A 25,727-nucleotide genomic window follows, 5' to 3' on the forward strand; every position below is an offset into this window, starting at 1 on the left:
TTTTACAGATTCAGACTAACACGGCTACCCCTCTGATACAGGACTCTTTGTCACTTAATACAATAAATGTGAACAAACTCTGTTGATATAAAACTAAGTATATAAGAAACAAAAGTGTAAAAGTGGAAGTTATAGTTGAACAAAATCTGACTCTGCCACCTCCTGATTATCTTTTATTATTGTCCAAACAACATATTAAATATCGAAGTATATCTTTTTTCTCCTATAAACATTCATGTGCCTCTAAGATAACAGGTAACCATGAATTTAAAGACTGCACTGTAATGCATAAATACACGGGGACAGAGTTAAGACTGAATGTTCAGCTTTAACTTTCTTGTTTCTTGATTTCAAATTATTTACAGTCTTTTATTTATTTTGCATTTAATGTATCCAGACTGTCCAAGGAACAAAAAGGAAACTCTCTCTTTTATAACGACTAAACACTAACAGGGTAACTGGCCCCTTAAATGAGACCAGGCCCAGCTCTCCTGTTGCAGCCCAGGTGTGTCCTCACTTGGTGTAATGAGGAGGGTGGAGTTGCCCCTGCACATGGGAGACGCCCCAAAGGCAAAGGGGGAGGTCAGAGTCCTGAGAGGGAGACTCCAGAATCAGAGAGAGAAGAGCTGAAGGGATCTAGAACAGGAGAGAGAGAGAGCGCGCTCAGAGGCAGAGCACAGCTGGGCGGAGTGCTTCAGCGGGAGGGGCTGTCACTGAAGGGGGGAGCGGTGAGAGTTCCCTAGTGAGCAGTGAAGCCAGAGCAGGCTGGTGAAAGCTGAAGGCAGGGGGTCACCTACAAACTTCCCCAGGCCAGAGAGGGCTGAAGGCTGAGAGGAGCAGAGAGAGAGATGCCTGCTGGCTCTCCGAGTCAGAGAGCTGAAATCAGAGGGCCGCTGACGGCTGGGGAGTGATGGAGGGGTGAGCCCACTGATGTCTCCAGGCAAGAGCTGGAGCCCTGCCTGGCAAGGAAACAGGACAGAGAAGCACCCCAGCTGGAGGAACTGGGGTGTGGTGAGAGACGCAAGAGCAGTAACTGGGCGCTGGGCGTGGTGAGAGACATCAGAGCTGTACTTGGTGCTGGACTGTTGGGATGAATGCATTGTTTGGACTGTGCTGGAGGGATTCTGGTTTATGGTAGTGAGACTTCTGTAATAAATTAACCCCATGGAAGGTCAATTTATATACTCCAGAAGCTGTACTAAGTTTATCTGAGGAATCAAGAAGGGAAACTGAGACAAGGGACCGCTTGCAGGGCTGCCCTGAGGCCACCAGGGGGTGCCTGGGAGACAGCCACCAATCCACAAACACCATCAGTAAACTCCACACTTTTAGACTGAAAGGGCGCTATCAGCAAATGGCAAATACACCTATTAGCATTGTACACTCAGCATGTACAATGTGAAATGCACAACACAAGAAATCTCTAAGGGATTCTATGTACCTCTAATCCAGCCCTCCAGCTCCATATTTTCTTCCTTCAAACTGAGTTTTTAAGTACATATTTTGTGGTATGTATCTAATGACTTAGATTGTTATTAAATAGCCTTACAGTGGTTTTAAGCCATGTCTACACTATGTGCTTGGGGTGTGATTCCCAACATGTGTAGGCATACCCCCCACGCTCGCTCTCACTGAGCTACCAAGTTGAAAATCGTTGTGTAGCTGCAGTAACCTGAGCTAGCCACTCTGAGGTATCCAGGGGTTCAGGTGGGTTTGCACTGGGGGAGGGTAGCCTGTGCCGACTGACTGCTGCCTGTGTTAACCCACCTGCATTGCTACTTCTAGCAAGCTAGCTCAACAACAGCTAGCATGAATGGGAGCTGAAAACCCCTAGCTCCAAGGGTAGACATAGCCTAAGGGCCTAACGAGTGATTGATGTTGCTTAAGGCTGGGCTTTTCAAAGGAGCAAAGCACGCAAATCTCACCAAATTCAATGGGTGTTGGGTGCCAAAGTCTCTTAGGTTCCTTTGAAAATCCCAGCCTTTAGCCTAAAGGTTTAAAACTGCCAAACATATTTCACACCGAGAAGAGAGCTGGTGGCTCCAGAGTTGGAACACACAGATCAAGAGGCTGCAGTTGGGCAAAGCCTGACTGCTTCCTTTTTAACCGGTTTGAGAGGTGTTCACAATGGAAGCTGCTGATCCATGCAGACCGCATCAATCTACGCACGCTCTTCGGATTGAACATGGGAAGTCTATTGCACAAGTTCACAATGCCAGCTACAAATGCCCTAGCTCACACAAGCGGTTCTTTTCAAATCATGAAGAGGACTCTCTCAATGATGGCTTTGGTTTTCCAGGCTCCAGCCATTTTTGCTGGAGTCATGCTCTAGAAAGCAGCTAGAATATTTTAAGCGCCAGAACTGTAGTTCCCACCTTCACCTCCATTTTCCTGCAAATCAAATCTCTGAAGGCATTTTCCTCAAACTTTCAATCATAAATATCACCTTTGACTAGATATCAAACATGGGAAATATCAGTTTCCAAAGACAATTATTTGGGAAAGCTAAGAGAAAGGGGGGTTTTCATGATAGGGTTCTTGCAGCTAATTAGAGAGTTCCCCACCATCCTGACCTCTGTGACATGTGTCTTTTTATTTGATAGCATACTATGGAGTAAAAGACCATTAAAACAGGTTGAATTAAAAAGAATGTGTAAACTCAAATAATTTTGCATGCTTACGTATGTTGATAAAAATACAGAAGTATCTGAGAAGACCACAAATTATACACCAAAACTAAAGGCTACACAAATTTACTAATAATTTTCAAATCAAACTGTGATACAAGCAATTCTCAAAGTTTCTACTTGGATGCAACTTTAAAAAAAGTTCTTTTCTTAACTGATCATTTAACTAAGCAAGTGAAATTTATGCTCTCGTTACGCAGAAGGAGCAAAACATATGGCGTAGCTCAAAGATAAATGTAGCACAAAGTGCTTAGACTGCCTTTCAATTAGCTACAATATATGTTAGTTATGGAGGACCAGCCCACAGAGAAGGCCAGTTAAAGTTTGCTATTCCACTAACTAGGAAAAAAGGCGACGTTAACAGAGGGTTAGATGTTGGGGCCATGGAAAATTACAATAGGGTTACAGGAACAACAAGAGGAAATCAGTGAGGGAACCTGCTCAACATTTTAGATGTTTATACACAAATACAAGGAGAACGGGGAATAAACAGGAAGAACTGGAAGTATTAGTACATAAACTAAATTATGACTTAACTGGTATCTCAGCGACTTGGTGGGAGAAGTCTCAAGATACAAAATATATTGGAAGTACAGAATAGGTTATACTGGTGGGGGAGTGGCACTACATGTGAAAGAAAGCAGAGTCAAATGAAGTAAAAATGTTAAATGAACCAAACTGTACCATAGAATCTCTATGGATAGTAATTCCATGCTCTAATAATAAGAATATAGCAGTAGGGGTATAGTACCGACCAGGGCCGGTGCAAGGAAGTTTTGCGCCCTAGGCGAAACTTCCACCTTGCGCGCCCCCCCTCACCCAGCTAACCCCGCCCCCCACCCGGGGAGCCCGCCGCCCCCCTTGCCCGGGGAGCCCCCCCCGCAGTAGCTACCCCACCTCTGCAGCAGCTAACCCCGCCCGGGGAGCCCCCCACTCTGCGGCAGCTAACCCCGCCCGGGGAGCCCCCCCCGCGGCAGCTAAACCCGCCTGGGGAGACCCCCGCCGCGGAAGCTAACTCTGCTAGGGGAGCCCGCCCCAGCTCACCTCGGCTCTGCCTCCTCCGCTGAGCACGCCGGCACCGCTCTAATTCTCCTCCCCTCGCAGGCTTGCAGCGCCGATTGGAGGAGACTTAGAGCGGGGGCTGTGTGCTCAGCGGAGGAGGCAGAGTGGAGGTGATCTGGGGCGAGGATCGGTTCCCCTGTGCGCCCCCCCCGTTACTGCAGGCGGGGCCCCCCCCGCCCCAGCTCACCTCCACTCCAGCTCCTCACCTGAGCGGGCTTTTAGGCGCCCTCAACCACTAGGTGCCCTAGGCGGCCGCCTAGTTTGCCTAAATGGTTGCACCGGCCCTGCTACCAACCACCTGACCCGGATGGTGATAGTGACTGTGAAATGCTCAGGGAGATTAGAGAGGTGATAAAAAAAACCCTCAATAATGGGGGATTTCAACTATCCCCCTATTGACTGGGTACATGTCATCTCAGGATGGGATGCAGAGATTAAGGTGTCAAAAAATTTTTAATGACTGCTTCTTGGAGCAGCTAGTCCTGGAACCCACAAGAGGAGAGGCAATTCTTGATTTAGTCTTACGTGGAGAACAGGATCTGGTCCAAGAGGTGCATATAGCTGAACCGCTTGGTAATAGTGACCATAACATAATGAAATTTAACATCCCTATGGCGGGGAAAACACCACAGCAGCCCAACACGGTAGCATTTAATTTCAGAACGGGGGACTACACAAAAATGAGGAAGTTAGTGAAACAGAAATTAAAAGGTACAGCACCAAAGGTGAAATCCCTGCAAGCTGTAGGGAAACTCTTAAAAGACACAACAATAGCAGCTCAATTTAAATGTATGCCCCAAATTAAAACATAGTAAGAGAACCAAAAAGGTGCCACCATGGCTAAACAAAGTAAAAGAAGCAGTGAGAGGCAAAAAGGCATCCTTTAAAAAGTGGAAGTTAAAGCCTATTAAGGAAAATAGAAAGGAGCATAAACTCTGGCAAATGAAGTGTAAAAATATAATTAGGAAGACCAAAAAAGAATTTGAAGAGCAGCTAGCCAAAGACTCAAAAAGTAATAGCAATTTTTTATTTTTTTTTATTTTTTTTTAAGTACATCAGAAGCAAGAAGCCTGCTAAACAACCAGTGGGGCCACTGGATGATGGAGATGCTAAAGAAGCACTCAAGGACAATAAGGCCATTGCGGAGAAACTAAATCATTTCTCTGTATCAGTCTTCACGACTGAGAATGTGAGGGAGATTCCCAACCTGAGCCATTCTTTTACGGTGACAAATCTGAGGAACTGCCCAGATTGAGGTGTCATTAGAGGAGGTTTTGGAACAAACTGATAAACTAAACAATAAGAAGTCACCAGGACCAGATGGAATTCACCCAAGAGTTCTGAAGGAACTCAAATGTGAAATTGCAGAACTACTAAACTATCCCAATGCGAAGGAAAAACAAGAGGACTAGTAACAGCCAATATGGGTATGTCTACACAGCAATCTAGATTCCCACAGCTGGCCCATGCCAGCCAACTTGGGCTTGTAGAGCTCGGGCTGCGAGGCTGTTTTGTTGCTGTGTAGACTTCTGGGCTCAGACTGGAGCCAGGGTCTAGGACCCTGTGGGGTGGGAGGGGCCCAGAACTTGGGTCTCTAGCCCAACCTGGAAGTCTACACAACAATGAAACAGCCCCGCAACCAGACTTGGCTGGCATGGGCCAGTCACAGGTTTTTCTTTGCTGTGTAGACATATCCTATGGCTCCACCAGGAGCTCTTTAGTGACCTGAAAATCAAAATGGAATCCTACAAAAAGTGGAAACTTGGTCAAATTGCTAAAGACGAGTACAAAAGAATAGCATAAACATGTAGGGACAAAATCCAAAAGGGTAAGGCATGAAATGAGTTACACCTAAGTAAGGGACATAAAAGGCAATAAGAAGAAGTTCTTTAAATACATTAGGAGCAAAAGAAAGATAAAGGAAAGTATAGATCCTCTACTTAGCAGGGAAGGAGAGCTAAAAACTGATGACATTAAGGGCTGGTCTACACTGGGGAGGGGGAATCGATCTAAGATACGCAACTTCAGCTACGTGAATAGCGTAGCTGAAGTCAAAGTATCTTAGCTCGATTTACCTCAGGTCCTCACAGCGCGGGATTGACGACCGCGGCTCCCCCGTTGACTCCGCTACCGCCTCTCGCTCTGGTGGAGTTCTGGAGACGACGGGGAGCGCGTTCGGGGATCGATGTATCGTGTCTAGACGAGACACGATAAATCGATCCCCGATAGATCGATTACTACCTGCCGATCCGGTGGGTAGCGAAGACATACCCTAAGAAAGCTGAGGTGTTTAATGCCTATTTTGCTTCAGTTTTCACTGAAAATGTTAATGGTGACCAGATACTTAACACAATTAATATTAACAAGGAAAGGAACACAAGCCAAAATAGGGAAAAGAACAGGTTAAAGAATATTAGATAAGTGAGATGTATTCAAGGCTGAAGCAATCTCAGAACTGTTAATAATTATCTTTGAGAACTCCTGCAGGTCCTAGAACACTGGAGAAGGGCTAACAGTACTTATCTTTAAAAGGGGGAACAGAGAGAACCCAAGGAATTACAGACCAGTCACCCTAACTTTGAAACCTGGAAAGTCACTGGAACACATTATTAAGCAATCAATTCGCATGTCCTGGAGGATAATGGGATTATCAGGAATAGCCAGAATGGATTTGTCAAAAACAAATCATGTCAAACCAATCTATTTTCCTTGGATTATGGACCTAGTGGACGGGGGAAGCAGAAGATGTGATACATCTTGATTTTAGTAAGGCTTTTTGACACAATCCCACATGACATTCTCACCAGCAAACCAGGGAAATGTGGTGTAGATGAAATTACTATCAAGTGGATACACAACTGGTTGAAAGACTGTACTCAATGAGTAGTTATCAAGGGTTCGCTGTCAAACTGGGAGGGTGTATTTATTGGGATCCCACAGGGATCAGTTCTGGGTCTGGTACTATTCAATATTTTCATTAATGACTTGGATAATGGGAGTGGAGTATATGCTTATAAAATCTGCAGATTACACCAAAATGGGAGGCATTGCATGCACTTTGGAGGACAGGACTAGAATTCTAAATGACAAATTGGAGAATTGGCCTGAAACCAACAAAATGAAATTCAGTAAAAACAGGTGGAAAGCACTTCACTTAAGAAGGAAAAATCAAATGCACATCTACAAAATGGGAACTACCTGGCTGGAAAAGGATCTGGTAGTTATAGTGGATCACAAATTGAATATGACTCAGTAATGTGATACAGATGTGAAAAAGGCTAATGCGATTCTGGGGAAGTATTAACAGGAGTGTCATATGTAAGACACAAGAGGTAATTGTGCTGTTCTACTCAGCAGTGGTGAGGCCTCAGGTGGAGTAGTGTCCCCAATTCTGGGTGCCACATTAAGGAAAGATGTGGAGAAATAGGGGAGAGTCCAGAAGAGAGCAACAAAAATGATAAAAGGCTTAGAGGAAAGGTTAAAAAAAGGCATGGTTAGTCTTGAGAAAAGATGATTGGGGGGGGGGGGGGGGGGGGGGGGGGGGGGGGGGCAGGGACCTGATAACAGTCTTCAAATACGTTAAGGGCTGTTATAAAGAGGACAGGGATGAATTGTTTCATCCATGTTCACTGAAGGTAGTACAAGAAATAATGGGCTTAAATCTGCAGCAAGGGAGATTTAGGTTAGATATTACGGAAAACTTTCTAACTATTAGGGTAATTAAAGCATTGGAGGGTTTTAAAAACAGGTTGGAGTAACACCTGTCAGGGATGGTCGAGGTTTACTTGGCCCTGCCCCAGCGCCGGGGGCTGGATTTGATGACTTCTCAAGGTCCCTTCCAGCCCTGCAGTTTTACGATTTTAGGACCCCCCTATCCACTAGGTCCATAATCTGTGCAGGCCTACATTTGTTTTCACTCCTAGCTAATTGATCTAACAGGCAATTTATTTTCTTTTTATTTCTGTCAGACAAAAGCATAAACAAATAAGGTGGCTGAGGGCTCCTGGCAAGTTGCCTATGGAGCATTCTTGGTTGCAAAATCTGGGCTTTGATGCTTTAAAAAAAGAAAAGGACACAAAGAAAAATGTCTTAACTGAAAATGCCTATAGCTCTGAACCTCTTACCATTCGGCAATACTTTTGTGCGCTCTGATCACAGAGGTCTCAATATCAATGGGATGATACCTCATTCCTCTCAGCTCCAGTGTTTCATCCAAGGAGCCTACCACATACAGGGCATCATGCCTCTCTGGAAACAGTGAAGACATTTAGGTGATCAATAAATGTGAAAAACAGAAAGTCTCAAATTCACATGCATGTCCATTAATCATCTGGCCTAACATTTTCACGGCCCATTTCCTAGGAGGAGAAGCTGCATGTAATAGATAGTTCTCCCAAATGGCAGAGCGTCCTGTGTTTAGGAGCCAGCTCAGCGCTCCTCTTAGTGACTCAAGATGAGATCTGCTGAACTGTACAGAGTTACCCATTGAAAAAAGTGTGGCCTGGCAGACCAGGTCAGAGTATTAAGGTCAATTTAGGCTTGAAATTAGACGAAGGTTTCTAACCGTCAGAGGGGTGAAATTTTGGAACAGCCTTCCGAGGGAAACGGTGGGGGCGAAAGACCTCTCTGGCTTCAAGATTAGGCTAGATAAGTTTATGGAGGGAATGGTTTGATGGGATTACGTGATTCTAATCAATTAGGCAATTACGGCCATTGCTGGTAAAATGAGGGTCTGGCTAGAGAATCTTGCCTGTATGCTCGGGGTTCTGCTGATCGCCATATTTGGGGTCGGGAAGGAATTTTCCTCCAGGGTAGATTGGCAGTGGCCCTGGAGGTTTTTCGCCTTCCTCCGCAGCATAGGGCAGGGGTCGCAAGCTGGAAGATTCTCTGCGACTTGAAGTCTTTAGATCACGATCTGGAGACTTCAACAGCAGAGCTAAGGGAAAGTGGAGGGGTCAGCTTTTGTGGCCTGCATCATGCGGGGGGTCAGACTAGATGACCATATTGGTCCCTTCTGACCTTAAAGTCTATGAGTCTATGAGTCAATTCACTTGTGCGTTAGTATAGATCCAAGTGTTAAAGGTGTAAGTGTGTATTCAGATGTTTAACCTTCATAAAAACTAGTGGAATGTTACTTGTATTGTTTTTACTTATCTGTTCCTGTCAGAATGTAATAGCAAACATTTACATGGTAAATACCCTTGTAACTAAATTACCCATCAAAGAAATCTTGTGAAATGCTAACGAAGGACTTTAACACAAAATGCTAATTTCAAAGCCAGTGGCCATCATGTATATGGTCGGAGGTAAAAAGTCTAAGTGCATTTCTCACCCATCCTCAACAAAGGAAAAACCCACGTGGGTAGTGACATTGCCAGCTTGCTTTGTGTGTGAAGATACTATAAATATAGATTCAAAGAAAGATCCTTAATCTCTGGACTATCTTGGACAGGGAAGTGTACCAGATGCAAAGTGGAGATCTCCAGAGTTATTCTGGGTGCCCTGAAATAAGTTTTGGGAGACTGGCAGTTTATTACATCTCTGCCACCATTTGGAGTTACAAACTGTGACTCACCTGTTAATATATTTTACCTGCTTTAATCTTTCAATAACTCATTTCCTTTTCTTAGCTAATAAACCTTCAGTTAGTTTACTATAGAATTGGCTGCCAGTGTTGTCTTTGGTGTAAGGTCTGGAATACCAATTGATCTGGGGTGAATGACTGGTCTCTTAGGACTGGGAGAAACCTACTGTGGTGCGATTTTTGTCTGGGTGGCAAGATAGACTGGTGAGGCTAAGGGGACTGTCTGTGACTCCATAGTAAGACTGGTACCGTGATACCGGAGTTCACATTTGTTATTGGCTTGGTGAAATCTAATTATAGAATATACCGCCAGTTTAGGATGTCTGCCCTTGTTTACGGACAGTCTGCCCTGAGACAGGCCCTCACGGTTGTGAGCCACTCCAGACAGCATGACAACAGGTACCAGATGTTGAATGAGACTTACCAGATTCACACAATTTTCTAAATTGGACCGGCTACAGTGGGGTTAGTGTAGTAGGCTTTCACCTCTGGAGAACAGGGAAAATATTCCCACTTGTGCATGCTACAGAAGCACCAGATAATTTGGTATAAGTAGAAATCTCAGGATGAAGACTGGAACGTGAGTTATCCACAGGTGAAGAATGCGGTGCCTGGCAGAGCTGACTGGAGTAGCACATGTGATACCCATCGGATATGTCAGTGCTATTAGTCTCCCAATTTCAATTCCAAAATAAAAAGGAAGATGGTCACATTGTTAAAATAGTACATTGGGCAGATGCATTACCTATTTTGCCTGATTATTCAGAATCATTACATTCAATGAACAAGTGCACATTAAGGGCCCGGATTCCTGGGAAACTGAATATTTCTTATTTCTCACTGAAATCAATCAGCATCTTGCAGGATAGGGGCCTTAATTTTCTACAGACTATTGACATGTCTCTGACTTTCTCTCCCCTGTGCTGACTGGCTGTTTGCTTCACTCTCCTCCTCCCCCAGTCTCTCCACGGTGGCTTCACTCCCATGGGTGGTGGGTGAACCATGGGCTTGGGAAGGCTCGCCCCCGCCCCGGCCGGCCCCTCCCGCCCTCCTTCCCCCGCCAAAGACCAAAGGACCCCAGGCTGCCCAAGCACCTCCAGTCCTGGACAGCTTGCGACCCCCCCAATTCTGGAGCACTGGGTGGCGCATGGCCCCCCTCCAATCCTGGAGCGCCAGGCAGGCAGCCCCACCACTGGGGGCCCCCCAGCGCTGGGCAGCTCCAACCACCCCAAGTCTTGGCTGCAGGTCAGCCACCCTAGCTTCAGCAGGGTTCCCAAAAGAGGAGCAGCCTGCCTCGGCTGGAGCCAACTAGTGGCTGGCGAGGAGGGGGCCTTGGAGCAGAACATGGGTGGAACCATGCAGGGCTGTGTGGGGAGGCAGAGCCATCCCCTGCCTATGCTACGCGCCGCCCATGTTCACTCCACATTTGCCCCTTCTCCCCTGTGCTGTCCCACTCATCCAGTCCCTTCCCTTTTCTTTCCACTTAGCTGATCCCCTCCTAAGTAAACCCACTGGGGGAAGGGGGGAGAGGGAACCCTGTGGAACTAACCTGACCCTTGCTGCCATCACATTGTTCTCTCTTCTGGTGTGTTCTCTCCCTTCCCTCACCCTGTCTGTCCTGTCTAGTTAGCCAACATTGTCTCATTATTTCCTTCTACTTGTCCATCTGTCTGTACCCATCTTATACTCCGATTGTAAGCTTCCTGGGGCATGGGCTGTCTTCTTGCTCTGTGTTTGTACAGCACCTAGCACAATGGGGCCTGGTCCATGCTCCTAGGTGCTACCGTAATACAAATAAATAATAATACAGACTTACTCTTTGCTTGCTCAGCTACATAAGGTGTTACAAACAAATGCCCCTGTATGTTAGATGACACTACCAAGACCTGTTTTTCTATCTCACCTCCACTGGCATCAGTAAGTTCTGTTCTGCGCAGGAAGCCCAGGTACCCAGTCCGTGCCCATACTGTCTGTGTGTCTCCAAAACTCAGCCGAGCGCTAAAGTGGTCAGCGTGCAGTGCCTCTTCTCCATAGACTGTGTAATAACCAGTAGCATTGTGTGGACTACTCACCCAAATCTAGGAAATAAAACATAACACGAGGGACCCCCATGGCATTATATACAGACACTGTTATTTTGCCATAATTAGACAGAAGAATTTCCTGATGCAATAGAAATCTGTCACACTGATAATCTTGGTGCCCAAGAACTGCCAAGAATGATATTTAAAGAGAATAAACTTCCAGTGCACGTAAAATTAAAAGTAGTAGAAATAAAGCATCTTCAGTGCATGCAACTAAAAATACATTTCAGAGGCCAGCAGAGCTCACTTAAATGGATCTCTTTCAGTTTGGTGCATGGAAAAGAATTTCTTTTAACAGGCTTCTTCCATTAAAAAGGCCTGCCGGTTTAAGAGAGCCCCACTGTATGTAATACCACACAAAGCTTTGTTTGTTTGTAAAATAGGGATCTGTATAAAATCAGGAAATATCTCTATTAAACCAATCCTCTGCATTGATGGGGGCAGGCAATGCTAAAGAAATGGTGGGACATTTATTTTACCCAGGGCTGCTAATTAGATATGGGTCTGTAAGCAAGCAAGGATTACCTCAGAGTTCAGAATGGAGGATAAGACAGGGCATGCAGAAATCTGCTTAGGCATGTCAACATTTTACTTGGTTTTATTATAAAGTTTCAGCTATCCTGGTTTACTCATCTCTTTGGACTGACAAAGTGATATTTCTATCCCACTATCAATCAGGCAGACATTTATTTTTAAAATATATATAAAGTCATTACAAGTATAGTGACTACATGGGCATCAAACCTTTACCTCTCCCAAATGTGAATCTCCAAGAGGTCCCTTAGTTTCAGTGTGTGCTATAATAACCTTTACGCCAGGCAGAATCTGCAACAGGAAACAAATATCGCAACGTTAAAGTCATGTTCATTTTTTAAACTCACCTCTCTCTTGGTGAACTCAGTAGTTCAATACTTTGACTGGAGATTAATTCTAGGCTCTCTCACTCCCCTTGTTCTCTATAAAGCATGACTGCAAAAGTGTGTAAGGTTTCTTTAACCCTAGAGAAATGGATGAGAGTCTGTGCTCTGCCTCTAACATTCTTGGGGCAGAGGCTAAGGTGGCTGTAAGCCAGCACTGTACTATCCTGATTCTGGGCTGCTCCAGGAGCCGGTGCAGCCCCGGGGCGGGGAGGCTAAGTAAAGGCAGGATCTCCAGGATAGTATGGAGGGTAAAGGGGCTGGGGTGAGAATCTCACATGGTGGCTTCAAATTAAAAATCCATTCACTGTATGATTCAATCCCCATCCCATGTTTTTAACTTTAAAACCATTGAACTGATTTATTTAAACTTGGTTTGTTTCTTAGATCTCATGAAATGTACAAATCAAGCAAAGTTTGAACAAAAGCAATTCAGTGATTTGGGCTGTTTGGTCATATTATTGATCAGGACATATGCAAACAATGTTTCTAATATGTAGTTAATCCATTACACTGAAAAGGACAACTGGGTAGATCATACCCACTCACATGGTCAAACCAACAGTCCTTTCCAGATTGGTGGATTTACTGCAGTGAGGAAACCAAATTATTATTTTGCCACACGCAGAAAACAACAGATGACCCAATTATACTCCAACTTCCAGAAAAAAATTACCTCAGGACTGAGATTAAGCACTGAATATTTTAGCCAAAAACAATGTTTGCTGGAAAATGTAAGGGGGAAAAGAAAAGAGGAAGGGTTTACAATAGAAGCTGGAACACAAGTGTAGCTATACTGTGCCCAAGTTGAACTCCTGAAGCTTGCCTTTTAACTTGGCTAAAACAACAATTTATTTTTAATTTCTGGGGGCTCTATTTCTATGGCATGAAGTTCACCTCTCAACTTAGAAAAACATATTTAACTCCCCAAGCAATTTATGAGAAAACTATATCCAAGCAAAGAAGCTGAACACTCAGAAAAAACAGTTCATGAGACAGCTTTACCACAAAAGCCATCCACTTACCTTTCCAGACTCCATCAACGGCAAACTGTGTGGAGAACCCCGCTCCACCAAACGTACCCTGGAAAGGTAAATGGAAAATGCTTTTGCTCAGTAAAGATTTATTTATGGTCTCACAGTGACATTTTAAAAATGGGCAAGCGGGTTTACATTTATTCTCTACTAATAATTTTGTTTTCCCTTTTCTTGACCTACATTGTCTGTCGACGCCTATGCTCAGTTGCCCATGACGGTGCTCACTGACTGGGAGCTGGCAGTTAGTGAACCCCAGCTGTCTTTTGGGAACTCAGTGGTGACCATAATGCCTCTATATTGCCCTGGCCGTCTAGGAGTGACCCAAAACACCAAAAACTCATTTCAAAAGCAATGCTAGAAATTCACAGCAATTGCATTCGCAACTGTTTCAATTAGATTCCAAAAGTGCCAAGGGCACCAAATGCCAAACTACAATGTCTCTCTTCCAGTCAGATCCCACTGACGTCATTTTGCTCAAATGAGGACACTGGCACCTACTGACTACAGCCATTCCAGCCTCACCTCACTAAACAAAGAAGCAACTCCTGTAGGGGTGGTGGGCTCCACAGATCTGGCCAGTTGAAAACTTCATCTACAGTTGAAACATCACCTTTGTTGAAACTCTCATGACCAAATTCAGGGATGATATAAATGATAATGCAAATTAAATGTCAAGAAGAATTTAGCAAGCAAACTGGCAAACCAGGATGGAAGTAAATGCCACTGTAGCATAACCTGCACTGACTTGGTCTTCAGTAAATGTGCATATATGTGCCAAGAGGCCAACAGCTGGGTGTAGCAGGAAAAACAACAGAAGGGCATAAAGAAAACAGCCCCTCGCCTGCTCCCCATATACACTATTTTATACTGCACCAGCCCCAACTCTAGGGGCCAAATTCAATCCTGAGGCAAACAGGCACCACTCCCATTGCCTGAAATAAGACTCCTCTTTATCCCAGGGGCTGAATTTGGTCTTAACAGACTGACATCTCTTTGCAAGCCTATATCCGGCTCTATGATAGTATGACAGTGTGTGCCCTAGAAATGAACTGGACAAGGGGAGATTAAGTTATTGCAATTTAAGTTGCTTTGCTCAAATGCTGAGCTGGTTGAAGTTAGGACCACAAATACTGTTACATAATATTTTGACTGATCTAAACACCAAGATTTGTTTTAGTGCACAGAAATTAGAGATGATGCAAGAGGGCAGAACAAGCGGTGGGAAGGGCAGGTTGGGACACTTCCAGGGTGGAGGGGCTGTGGGCAGAGGGATCAGGAGCTGACAAGCCCCTTTCAGCATAAAGCACAATGCAGTGAGGATGAACAGACTTGTCTGCAGTGTTTCAGGGGTTAATGCTATGTATTATCACCTGTACCTGTCGTGTCGAAGTGCTCTCATATCTACGTAGACTGTTGTTGGATCTGGTCCTGCAGTTCCCTAAGAACAAAGGGGGGGTGGGGAGGGGGAGACGACAATTTTAAGAAACCAAAAAAATCTTGTTTCTGTTTTTCAAATCACTCTCTATATATTCCTCTCTGTCTTTCACTGACATACAGTGTTGTCTCTGATATATCGTGAGTACAGTAAAGAGCTCTTCCTACGACCAATTCCCATCATGCAGCTTTGGTTTTTCATACAATTGGCAAGTAAACGGAGAAGTAGCTCATATATGCATGGAAACTTTTGAAGGCCCTAAATTTTATTTTGATACTATTACACTCTTCTAAAACAGGATCATGTACTATGCTTCAAGTATATAAGACGACTCTATGCAGGCATAACCCCATTCCCTATACTCAATTTCTATATCCAATAACACAATCCTAGAAAGAACAAAACTCTTTGGTAATAATCAATATGTACAACCAGTCAGGCTAGAACATCTTTTCTTAGCTACTGAAAGTTTACAGAGTGCTCGGGGAGACAGGTTATTCTTTGCTGGAGTTAGGAAGTGCCACCTTGTGAGCAATTCTAATAAGTGGTTTCTAGACCTAAAAGCAAACCTGAGTCTCAGTGGATGAACCACGCAAGGCACCATTTAATTCCAATAGTGCTTAAACTTGGAGCAGTTTATAAGTTTATGCTCCAATAAACTGAAAATTAGACAACTCCCCAGCTGTTTCCCTCCCCCACATCCCACACAGGGCAACACAGCATGGCGTTGGGTGAGATTCCCAGCCTGGGTAGACCCACTCATGCTAGCTCTGCTGTGGATGTGGTAGCACAGCTGGCGGGCTTGGACTCAGGGAGCCAGCTCAAGCCACTGCCTACGGCACAATGTCCACACTGTGATTTCTGGCCTGCTAGCTCAAGCAGGGCTGGCAGGAGTCTGTCTACCCGGGCTGGGAATCACACCTCCCAGGTGTAGTTTAGACCCACCCTAGTATGGACCAAGATCCATAAGAAGACACCAGTTTGTAATCTGCTCAAAATTACAGGGCTGGAACGGTAACCAGTGGTTTCCTTAGAATAACATGCCTTAGTGCTTTGTAAAAATGTTGATAAAAAAATCTTGTGTTGTTTTCTGTAACTACAATGCTGCTCTTTAGCTGGGTTAAGAATGTGAGCTCCATCTCTGGGAATGAACCATTAAACACTTCCTGTAAAAACCTGGGCAATATACAGTGACCTCTGCTTGCTTAACAAACAGGAATTCTTGTACTTCAGCTAGAAGTGACCTCTGTGAGCAAAATAACACTTCTTTAAAATGAAAAACTCATTTGACTAGTTTCAAGTGAACTCCCTTAAGTGGTTACGTTTACAGCGTATGCATTGAGAAAGAAGGACTTTAGGACGTTACAAGCACACACATGCATCACTATACCTGTTCAGCCAGCTTGCCCAGCCTGTTTGGCTGACAGAGGGACCACAAACAGAAGTGACAGAGGCCAGCAAAGTGTGAGAAACAGAGAAAAGAAAAATACAAACAAAGAGGCACAGGAGACATGAGATACACACAATAGAACGGGAACAAAAAGTCATAGTATCTTAGAACAAAAAAAGGAATTTCCATTTTAGATTTTTTGAAAGGACTGACATGGATTTTCTTTAAATCATTACTTGGGAAATGTGCACAAATCTCACAAAGCACTGAACCTGCATGCTTACTGCTATACCTTCTCTCCCCGCCCCCATTTAAAAGTACTTATTTAATGTTATTTATGGCTTCAATGGGGACTTTTAAATCAATCTGTTAAGATAGGAAGATGTTATGTATTATTTCCATACTAAACTGTACCAAATATAATTGGCTTGGATAGCACTGATATGCACTTAAATAGAACATTGCAGAATGAGAATGTTTTGGGTTGTGGGGTTTTCAGGGAGAGAGGAGAAGAAGAACTTAAAAAAAATCTTTTCAATAAAAGTGGACAACGGTCAGCAAGTGCATGTTGGGTGAACTTTTCACTGTCCGTACTGCTCAATTCTTGAAAGTTTTCTTAAAATAGTTTAGAAATAGGAATTGTTTACATTTGTGGAGTAGTATAGGAGCTTAGGGGTCAGTCCATTGCCATAAAGTAGACACTTCCATTGAAAAAAACATGGACTCAGACAATCTTTAGTCTCCCACTACTTGTGAATTCAGCAAGCAGATCTCTTCATAAAGGCTCTCTAAAGGATGGCTCTGTGAGGGTATGGATTTCCAGAGGTCCTTCTCTCCCTATTTTGCTTGCTAATATCTGATGTGCCTTTATTTTCAGCTGTAGGGGAAACTCAACGGGCCCAAATTAATCTTTCCCATTCTTACTTTGTCATTACAATTGTTGCCCAAGACTTTCGAAAAAAGGTGCCTAAAGTGGGGCTCCTAAATCCTTATTTAGGCACTTAAAAAACACTTACAGCCAATCACATTTCTACACACTCCACTCTTGATTTTATGTAGATCTCGAGACTTACTCTGGGATTTTCAAACAGACACAACACACGTGTGTGTCTATATGTGTGGGCAACTTATCTATCTACTCTCCCGTGTAATGAGTTCATTAAATTACTTTATTTACACCTATTTTACCTTTGTATTTAGGTCTTTTAATTAATCTTCCTTCATCTGTGCAAAAAAAAGACTGTGTAGCTCTTTTAAAGTGCAATTATACCTGGGACAGCATATTCAAAAGCAGTGGTTCTCAAACTTCTGTACTGGTGACCCCTTTCACACAGCAAGCCTCTGAGTGCGACCCCCCCCCCCTTATAAATTAAAAACACTGTTTTAGAAATTAAACACCATTATAAATGCTGGAGGCAAAGTGAGGTTTAGGGTGGAGGCTGACAGCTCGTGACCCCCCATGTAATAACCTCATAACCCCCTGAGGGGTCCCAACCCCCAGTTTGAGAACCCCCGTTCAAAAGGTTTGAGGTTCTTAGCCGTAGAATAAGTGATATCATGCATGGCCCATTCTGAAGCTGAAGTCTGCTAAGAGGAAACGCTACTGGCACACAATACAAGATCTGGAGTCTTGTCAGTTATCTCTGAGGGATTTAACACAACAACTTCAAATGCAGCATTACTACTAGGTGTTCTCCTTATGTGGTATTGCTGCTACTACATTGATAAATCATTGCTTCTGCGGGTTGTCATCTGTCTAGCTCCTATCTGAGAAAATGTATTTATACAGGATGCAAAGTGTATAACATGAAGTTGCACTTCTAAATTCATTGGGGTTATAACATCTATTTGCAAGGATGAATTACAAGAGACTTTGCACATAAGGTTAGAGATACCGTATGGAGAGAAGGAGAAAAGAGGAGTTTGAAAAGCTGTCAGCTATAAAAATCACCAGACTACAAATGTGGTTCAAAACCCATTTAAAAAAAAACCTTTCCCTTCTGAACAAGTTAAAGAAAGGTATTCTTTTAGGGTTAAGATTCATACAACTTTTGCTAAGGATTATTTCTCTCTTCTCGTGGGAGAATCTAGGGTGATAACATTCAAAGATGCTCCCAAGAAAACGGGACTTCTTTCCTCTAGTGGTAGCAGGCCCAAAAGGAAATATCCTGTAGCTGACATTTTAGGAAGGTGTAGTAACAACCTGTACACAGGGCCGGTGCAAGGATATTTTGTGCCCTAGGCGAAACTTCCACCTTGCGCCCACCCCCACCCCATAACATCGGTTCATTGAGGGGCAAATCCCAACAAGCCTTTATAGACCCCAGGGGCAGCTCCCCTGACCAGGTTCCTCCCTCCCCTCCCCCTGAACTCCCCTGGAGGGTGCACAGCCTCCTTGTGAGCCCTCCCCACCCCACCCCGGCAGCCCCAGCCCCGAGTCCACTCAGTGGCTTTGCCGGGCTTGGGCCGCTGCAGCAGCTCGGCAGGGAGGAGCTGCCTTCTGGGGGCTCCTGCAGCAGATGCATGTGGGCAGAAGCCCCCGTGCATCCCCCTGGCTCCCCCCTCACCGCACTCGGCTCTGCCGCTCCTGGGCGTGTGAGCCGCCGCTGCCCCTCCCGGAGCAGGCTCAGGGCCCTGCGCCCCGGCGGCGGCTCACATGCCCAGGAGCCGTAGAGCCTGAGCGTGGCGAGGGGGGACCTGAGGGGCGCACGGGGGCCTCTACCCGCATGCATCTGCTGCAGCCTGCAGGAGCCCCCGGGACAGGCGCCAGGCCGCAGCCTGGGCAGGAGGGGCGGGGGGTGCGGCTGCTCCCTGCTCGCGATGCCACCGCCCTTGCAGGGCTCCTGCCCCCCTGCGCTTCGCCGGCTCCTCCATGGTTGGGGCTCACCGCCCCTGCAAGTCAACGCTCTGGCTCTCTGGTGCCTCCGGAAGGTGGCTTCTCCCTGCCGAGCCAGGGCACCGCTTTTTGGCGTCCCCAGGGCCATCCTTAGGATTTATGGGGCCCTATGCAGTATTATTAAACTGGTGCCCCTATGCCTGACGGCAGCCTGAGCTTGCAGCCCGATGGGGGTGGAGGGACAAGGCAGAAAGAATAAGACGCCCAGCCCGCCTCACGGTGGCGGAGAGTCACAGTTCCCCACAGAGACCTCTGTACCCTCTCCCTCATGCAGAAGGTACCTAATTAAAAGCATTAAAATTGGGAATAAAAAAAATGTCAGTCACAGGTTTTTTGATATGCCCTGAAGTTTGTCAGACATTTATTTGCAAAAACTTTGTAGTAAGGGTGAGACAGCTGTCTTGCTGAATACGACATTAAATATTATGGAATACATGATGCAGCTCTTCTCTGTTTTACATTTTCTTAATCAGTATTTCTAAGCTGATTTTATATTTTAAATGTACTCTTAAGCCTTCAAAAAGTAATCATTCCAGATTACTACCTATTTAACTCACTGAAACAGACATTATTTTAAATTAATCAGGCACAGAGGTTTAGTGTGTTCATAACAGTGTTCATTGCTTTTAGAAAAAGGGAACACTAATTTACTGTGTGATCTCCATAACATGTTTATGAAATTTCACCAACTTTAAAAAATATGTTTCCAAAGATTTTAGGCATAACAAAGGATTTTATATCTTACTAAGGTACTGATTTTGCTTAAAACTAGTTCATCAGATAGTCAGAAGTAAAGAAAGGGAAACTCTTTGTCCAGCTATCTGGAAGCAAAGGGCTGTTGCTTCCTTCAATTGGGGGGGAGGGGGTGAAGGGAGAAATGGATGGACAGAAAGGACAGGAAGACTTTGGAAGTAAGTTTTTTTACTATAGTAATTAAAATGTGTATTTTAGATAAGGATGGTCTTTTGAAGAATTTATTTAAAAAAAACATATGTCTGAAGATCCAAGCATTTAAGGCTAATGATGATTGTGCATCTAAAAATCTATGCAAAGGATTTTTTAGAGATGTGATTTTATAATCTTCACCAACTCACTAATGAAATATTTTTAAAGCAAATTTTACACTAAGGTCCTGTGGACTGACATGTTCTGAGTAAATATTACAGTCATGCACAACTGTTTTTGTCAGTACATTCAGAAACTGACAGTAGATACCTGGGGGTTGGCAAATGCCTGTTAAATGTCTTCATTACCCCTTGAATGGCTCTTTAACAGTTTCAGTGTTGTGCTAATAGGTCTGGCAGGCTGGAGACTGTTTCTCTTTTAACTACTAGATCCCCTTCCCAGGAAGACTCAGAGCCTGCAGGAAGGGTCACAACAGGGATAGGAAAACGAGGAGGGTGGACACTAAGACCCAGTGATGCCCCAAATTTTCAGGTGCCCTACCCAGCTGTCTATGCCTGAGGACGGCCCCGGGCGCCCCCAACCACTTGCTGCCCTAGGCCACTGCCTAGTTCGTCTAGTGGTTGCACCGGCCCTGCCTGTACAGAACCTCAGTCTTTGACTATCTGACTTCCAATGTACATTCACTGTCTGACTGCAAAGAATTTACAACTTAAGGTCCTAAACCTGCAAACAGTTATACACGTGCTTAACATTATGCATGTGAGTAGTTCCACTGACTTCACGTGGGAATTCCCACGTATGTCAAGTTAAGCATGTGCGTACATCTTTGGAGGAAGGGGGCCTAACACCTGACAGATTCATTGAAACTTGCCTTTACCAAAACAGAGTTAACATAGTCAGTCATCATATAGGGGTATCTACCACTTTATTAGCCTATACTAAAGCCATATGATGTTCTGTAATAACATGCACTACTTTTTTGGGGAGAGGGAGCACCACATCTATAGAAAGTACGCTTATTAAGTTTGCGGATGATACCAAACTGGGAGGGATTGCAACTGCTTTGGAGGACAGGGTCATAATTCAAAATGATCTGGACAAATTGGAGAAATGGTCTGAGTTAAACAGGATGAAGTTTAACAAAGACAAATGCAAAGTGCTCCACTTAGGAAGAAAAAATCAGTTTCACACATACAGAATGGGAAGAGACTGTCTAGGAAGGAGTATGGACGAAAGGGATCTAGGGGTTATAGTGGACCACAAGCTAAATATGAGTCAACAGTGTGATGCTGTTGCAAAAAAAGCAAACATGATTCTGGGATGTATTAACAGGTGTGTTGTGAGCAAGACACGAGAAGTCATTCTTCCGCTCTACTCTGCTCTGGTTAGGCCTCAGCTGGAGTATTGTGTCCAGTTCTGGGCACCGCGTTTCAAAAAAGATGTGGAGAAATTGGAAAGGGTCCAGAGAAGAGCAACAAGAATGATTAAAGGTCTTGAGAACATGACCTATGAAGGAAGGCTGAAAGAACTGTGGAATCTCCATCTCTGGAGATATTTAAGAGTAGGTTAGATAAATGTCTATCAGGGATGGTCTAGACAGTATTTGGTCCTGCCATGCAGGCAGGGGACTGGACTCGATGACCTCTCGAGGTCCCTTCTAGTCCTAGAATCTATGAATCTATGTGGTTTAACAGAACTAGATTTAAGTCTGGTTCATTTAGCCAAAAAAATGTAGCTGTGACTGAAGTACCAAATAACCAAAACAAGGCACCACTCAATGCTATCCTCCCCACTCTCTGAATGCTGGGCTGTGCATTTTAAAGGCATATCCGTTCGGTCTCTGATTATACTTTTTTACTGGAAAAAGTCAGTGTGGCACATTCAAAGACAACAAATACTTTACCCAGAAAAACATAACATAAGCAAGACGGCATGCAAAGAAAATTGTAGAGCTTGTCAACATGACAGCTTCTTTAACACAGAATTTCTTATCTGAAGAACTCTCCAATTTGCTCCAAATATACATACGCCAGTATCAAAATGCAAAGTTTAAATCATAATCCCCCAGAGCTAGAATGATATTGCTTGGAATATTTATGATGCACAGCCATAGCAACTTACATATTTATCTTAGTACTGTTCATTCATAGCTGATAATGACACAGTACACTTCTTTGTATTGATTCAAAGCTAACTCAGTTGGCTATCCATCACTACAGAAGGGCAAGACTGTCATATACTCAAAGTCCCCCATTCCAGCCATGCAAAAAAACCCAACCAACCAAAAAAACAAACCAACCAACCTTCAGAATTTATTTCAGTGATTTAGTAGTAGGAAGGCACACAGGGAGTGTGGGGCTTAGAACAAACCACCGATAAAATTCAACAGAAAAAAATCTGTTCAGGACACAGACCTAATCAAGTTCTCTGATACGCATTAGCTGAAGGGAAGGATTATAATCCGATCTCACCTGCAAGCAAATAGCTACGTTGACCCTGCAGCCAAATGTGGTGCTCACTGAACGTGCAGAGAGGCCCAGGTCTTTGAATAATTTTGAGAAGGACTGTGTTAGTGCAATCCTTGGTCTCTCCTCTGCCACCACCATACAGGTTCGCACACAGGACAGGTTAACTCCCTTCATCTGTTGGAGAGGGTGTTTGAAAGAAGACAGGGAGAAAACACAATACCTCATAACACAGAAATTAGCAATTTCAGGAGACTCCTACTTTTGCAGTTGGGATTAAGGGATAGACTGATTTTAGAAATGTCAGGAAAGATTGGGTCTACTGCAGGAGGGACCTAGGAAATGTAATACATACTACTAATATATACTTATACTTAAAAATATAATATCAATAACCTCTTCCCTTTTTGTTTTTAAAGGTATTACAACGAGACTACCTGGCAAAGGGAAGTCTACTACTGTCAGCCAGGTTAATGGTAATGATTTTTTGGCATAAGCAGCAAGAATGAATAAAGATAGTAACCTCTGAAGACAGTAACTACAATAGGTCCCCACTTTTGGGGCTTTGCTTCTGCATGATTCCAGCATAGGAAAAGTCCCTAACTACAATTCTGAGTAGTAAAATCACTGCTTCAGTGGGAGCGCTCCTGCTGCTGAAATATACCAGAGTTCCTTTTCAATCAAATGATGGGTCTCAATACAGAAATCTGTCCCTCAAACACAGAAGGGGAAAAGGGTGCTGTAGATGAACATGGAACTACAGTATAATTACCACCTGTAGAGAAAAAGATTGAGAGATAACTTATTTATTTTTCCCTTAAAGTACAAAATAATGGCTCTCTTATTGTATACCAAAAACCACCAGAGAGATCTTGCCAAGCAAAAAATATGCAACTATAACTGGTTAACCAGTGCATTAAGTGCAAGACGAGTTCTGCTAACAGGTAACATCAGAAATACAGTGGGTGATTTATTTGGGACACTGCTCAAATTGATGTGTTGGTGTAAACTGCAACAAAAATTTGGATTGATTTTCAAGGGCTTGTGTGTCCACCCAAACTGCTGCTTTTGTACATTGAGCCTAAGGAAAAGGACTTTTAGGAGTGTGATGATTGACTAAGGTGAAATTCTGACAGCACCTTGGATTTTGGGAGGTATAATATTACTGTAGGGCTCTATTGCCTGATTTTTCATATGCTAACTCTCACCAACGTCCATATTTGGAAATTGAGATCACCTAGCTCAGGTTGCCCAGAGAGAGAGGTTTGGACAGCCGAGTATAAGTACAGTGTTACCCCATGGCACAGGCGCCTCAGAAGTGGGAACAGGATGGGAGTCTTTAAAAAACACAATAAGCCCTTAACGAACCAGCTGCCATACTTTCTATATGCTCACTGGATGCTGAAACTGCTGCCCAATGAATCTAAAGGGAAGAGGTCTGTAAACCAGACAAAATATAAAATGTTATCAGTCTGTGTGGGATATACACAGAGCTTCACAAAAGTGGCATTGCACCAAAAATCCATGTTACTTGTAACTGATGGGAAGTTGCAGGATTCAACTTGTAAACTTTTGTTCTTGCCAAGCCCCAAAATTTAGAGCTATGTTCTGGGTACAGTTTATTATGTCCATTCTGGTGTGTGTGTGTCAACAGCTAATGGGCAGCTTAATGGTTCAGAACGTTTGGTGTGGAGAATTCTGACATAGGAAAAGAAGGGATTGACAAGTGGGTGGCAGGATTTTTTATTTTTGGCTTTCCTTTTTCAGAAAGAACGAGTTCACTGAACCTGCTGAGTATTTCCCTCAAAATTTCAAAACTAAAAATACCTTGTTACTTGAGATCAAGCATGGAAACACCAAATCCAAAATGTGATTTTTTTTTTCTGAAATTTGTGAGCAAGTGACAACTTCCTGCAATTTCAACTACAGCATTTGCCAAGAAGCAAAGCATAATCAAAGGCTTTCAGAGATTCCGCAAAGGAGCTCATTTTTCAGCTGATGACCTACAACAAACTAAAAACATTAGAGAGATACTTGTACATTAGTATACGCAGAAATGAAGTCCACTTACCCGAAGAACATCAGTCTGTGTTCCCAGGCCTTTGGTGCACATCTCCATGACAGAGTAAGAACAGAAGGTGACCCGCACTTTGTACTGACTGACAGCAGACAACCACAAAGAGACATTGCTCTCCAGTTCAAGAGGAGGGACCAAAATAGACTGGTGTCCTGAATATACACTATCCGCCACCCAAAAGAAAGAGAGAGAAACACACAGATAAAGTACACTTCAACTATGCTGAACAGGCATCATGCCAAAAGCGGGGAGGCATGGAAAGAACAAGATAAAGCAGACCAATAGCAGAGCTTAGTACCCAGAGCTTCTGTTTAAAACTCAGTCAGCCCTCCATAAAAAGCAAGCATCCAGGCATACCACTGGGGTTTGCAGAGTGACGGCTTGAGTCAGAGCTAAGGGAAATCTGTCCTCTAATATAATGAAGTGATTTTCATTTATACAAGCCAAAGAAAGTGATCCAAAGTGTAAAGAGGGATTAAACTTCAGGGAGAGTTTATGCATCTTCAGTAAGTCATACCAAAGGGCTGAGGACAAGTGGACTCTCACCTTGGGCACTTAGTCTGCTCCAGGACCCCTCAAACGCAAGATCCCATATTGTCCCTCACCCATTTTCAAACGGAGCCCTCCACTACCTTCCCAGGCCCTCCACAGAACCTCCGTTAAAGCCATCCAAAGAGTCACCCCGCACTTGGGTGGTCAGCCTCAGCCTCACTGCTGTCCACATCCCACCTCTTCCTCAGCAAGAGATCTGCTCTGGGCTCCATCTCACTAGTCTCCATCGCCGGCATAAACCACCTCCCACACTGCTTTCTGGGCAGAGGGAGAGGAGAGATGTAGCAGCTGGTGGAGGCTGTTCTCTCAGAGGAGCCATTGGGCAGTCCATGAAGCAGGAATACAGGGCAGGAGGGGACTCAACCCAGCCTCTCCCCCCATGAGTATAAACCACCCACCCCTGGTTAAATCTATTCCCAGGTTAAATCCATCAGGGAACTGGCCATTTTCCTCACAGTTAATACCAGTGTAAGAGAAAAACAAACCAGTATGTTAAATTTGCCTTCAGTGGAAGGTTTTATATATACACACAAGCTACATGAGAAAAATTAGTGTTATACACAAAATATTTTTCTGATTGTAGGACAAAAGGCAAGAGATAAAGAAATACTTCAAACTTCACTGAAAAAACAAGA

At 44.0% G+C, this 25,727-nt stretch overlaps 1 protein-coding gene across 1 annotated transcript in view; it reads right to left on the reverse strand.

Annotated features, from left to right (window-relative positions):
- Window positions 1-25,727, reverse strand: part of DIP2A (disco interacting protein 2 homolog A) — a 211,677-nt gene that overhangs the window by 2,676 nt on the left and 183,274 nt on the right. Inside the window, exons 31-37 of the mRNA XM_026658023.1 lie at window positions 24,535-24,703; window positions 22,470-22,640; window positions 14,748-14,809; window positions 13,360-13,417; window positions 12,168-12,242; window positions 11,237-11,411; window positions 7,874-7,997 (exon numbers count right to left, since the gene is read on the reverse strand). Coding sequence (XP_026513808.1) covers window positions 7,874-7,997; window positions 11,237-11,411; window positions 12,168-12,242; window positions 13,360-13,417; window positions 14,748-14,809; window positions 22,470-22,640; window positions 24,535-24,703 — 834 coding nt within the window. The remainder of the gene's footprint in view (window positions 1-7,873; window positions 7,998-11,236; window positions 11,412-12,167; window positions 12,243-13,359; window positions 13,418-14,747; window positions 14,810-22,469; window positions 22,641-24,534; window positions 24,704-25,727) is intronic.

This window comes from Terrapene carolina, unplaced genomic scaffold (assembly GCF_002925995.2).
Source record: "Terrapene carolina triunguis isolate 2854851 unplaced genomic scaffold, T_m_triunguis-2.0 Scaffold391, whole genome shotgun sequence".
Taxonomy (NCBI): Eukaryota; Metazoa; Chordata; order Testudines; family Emydidae; genus Terrapene; species Terrapene triunguis.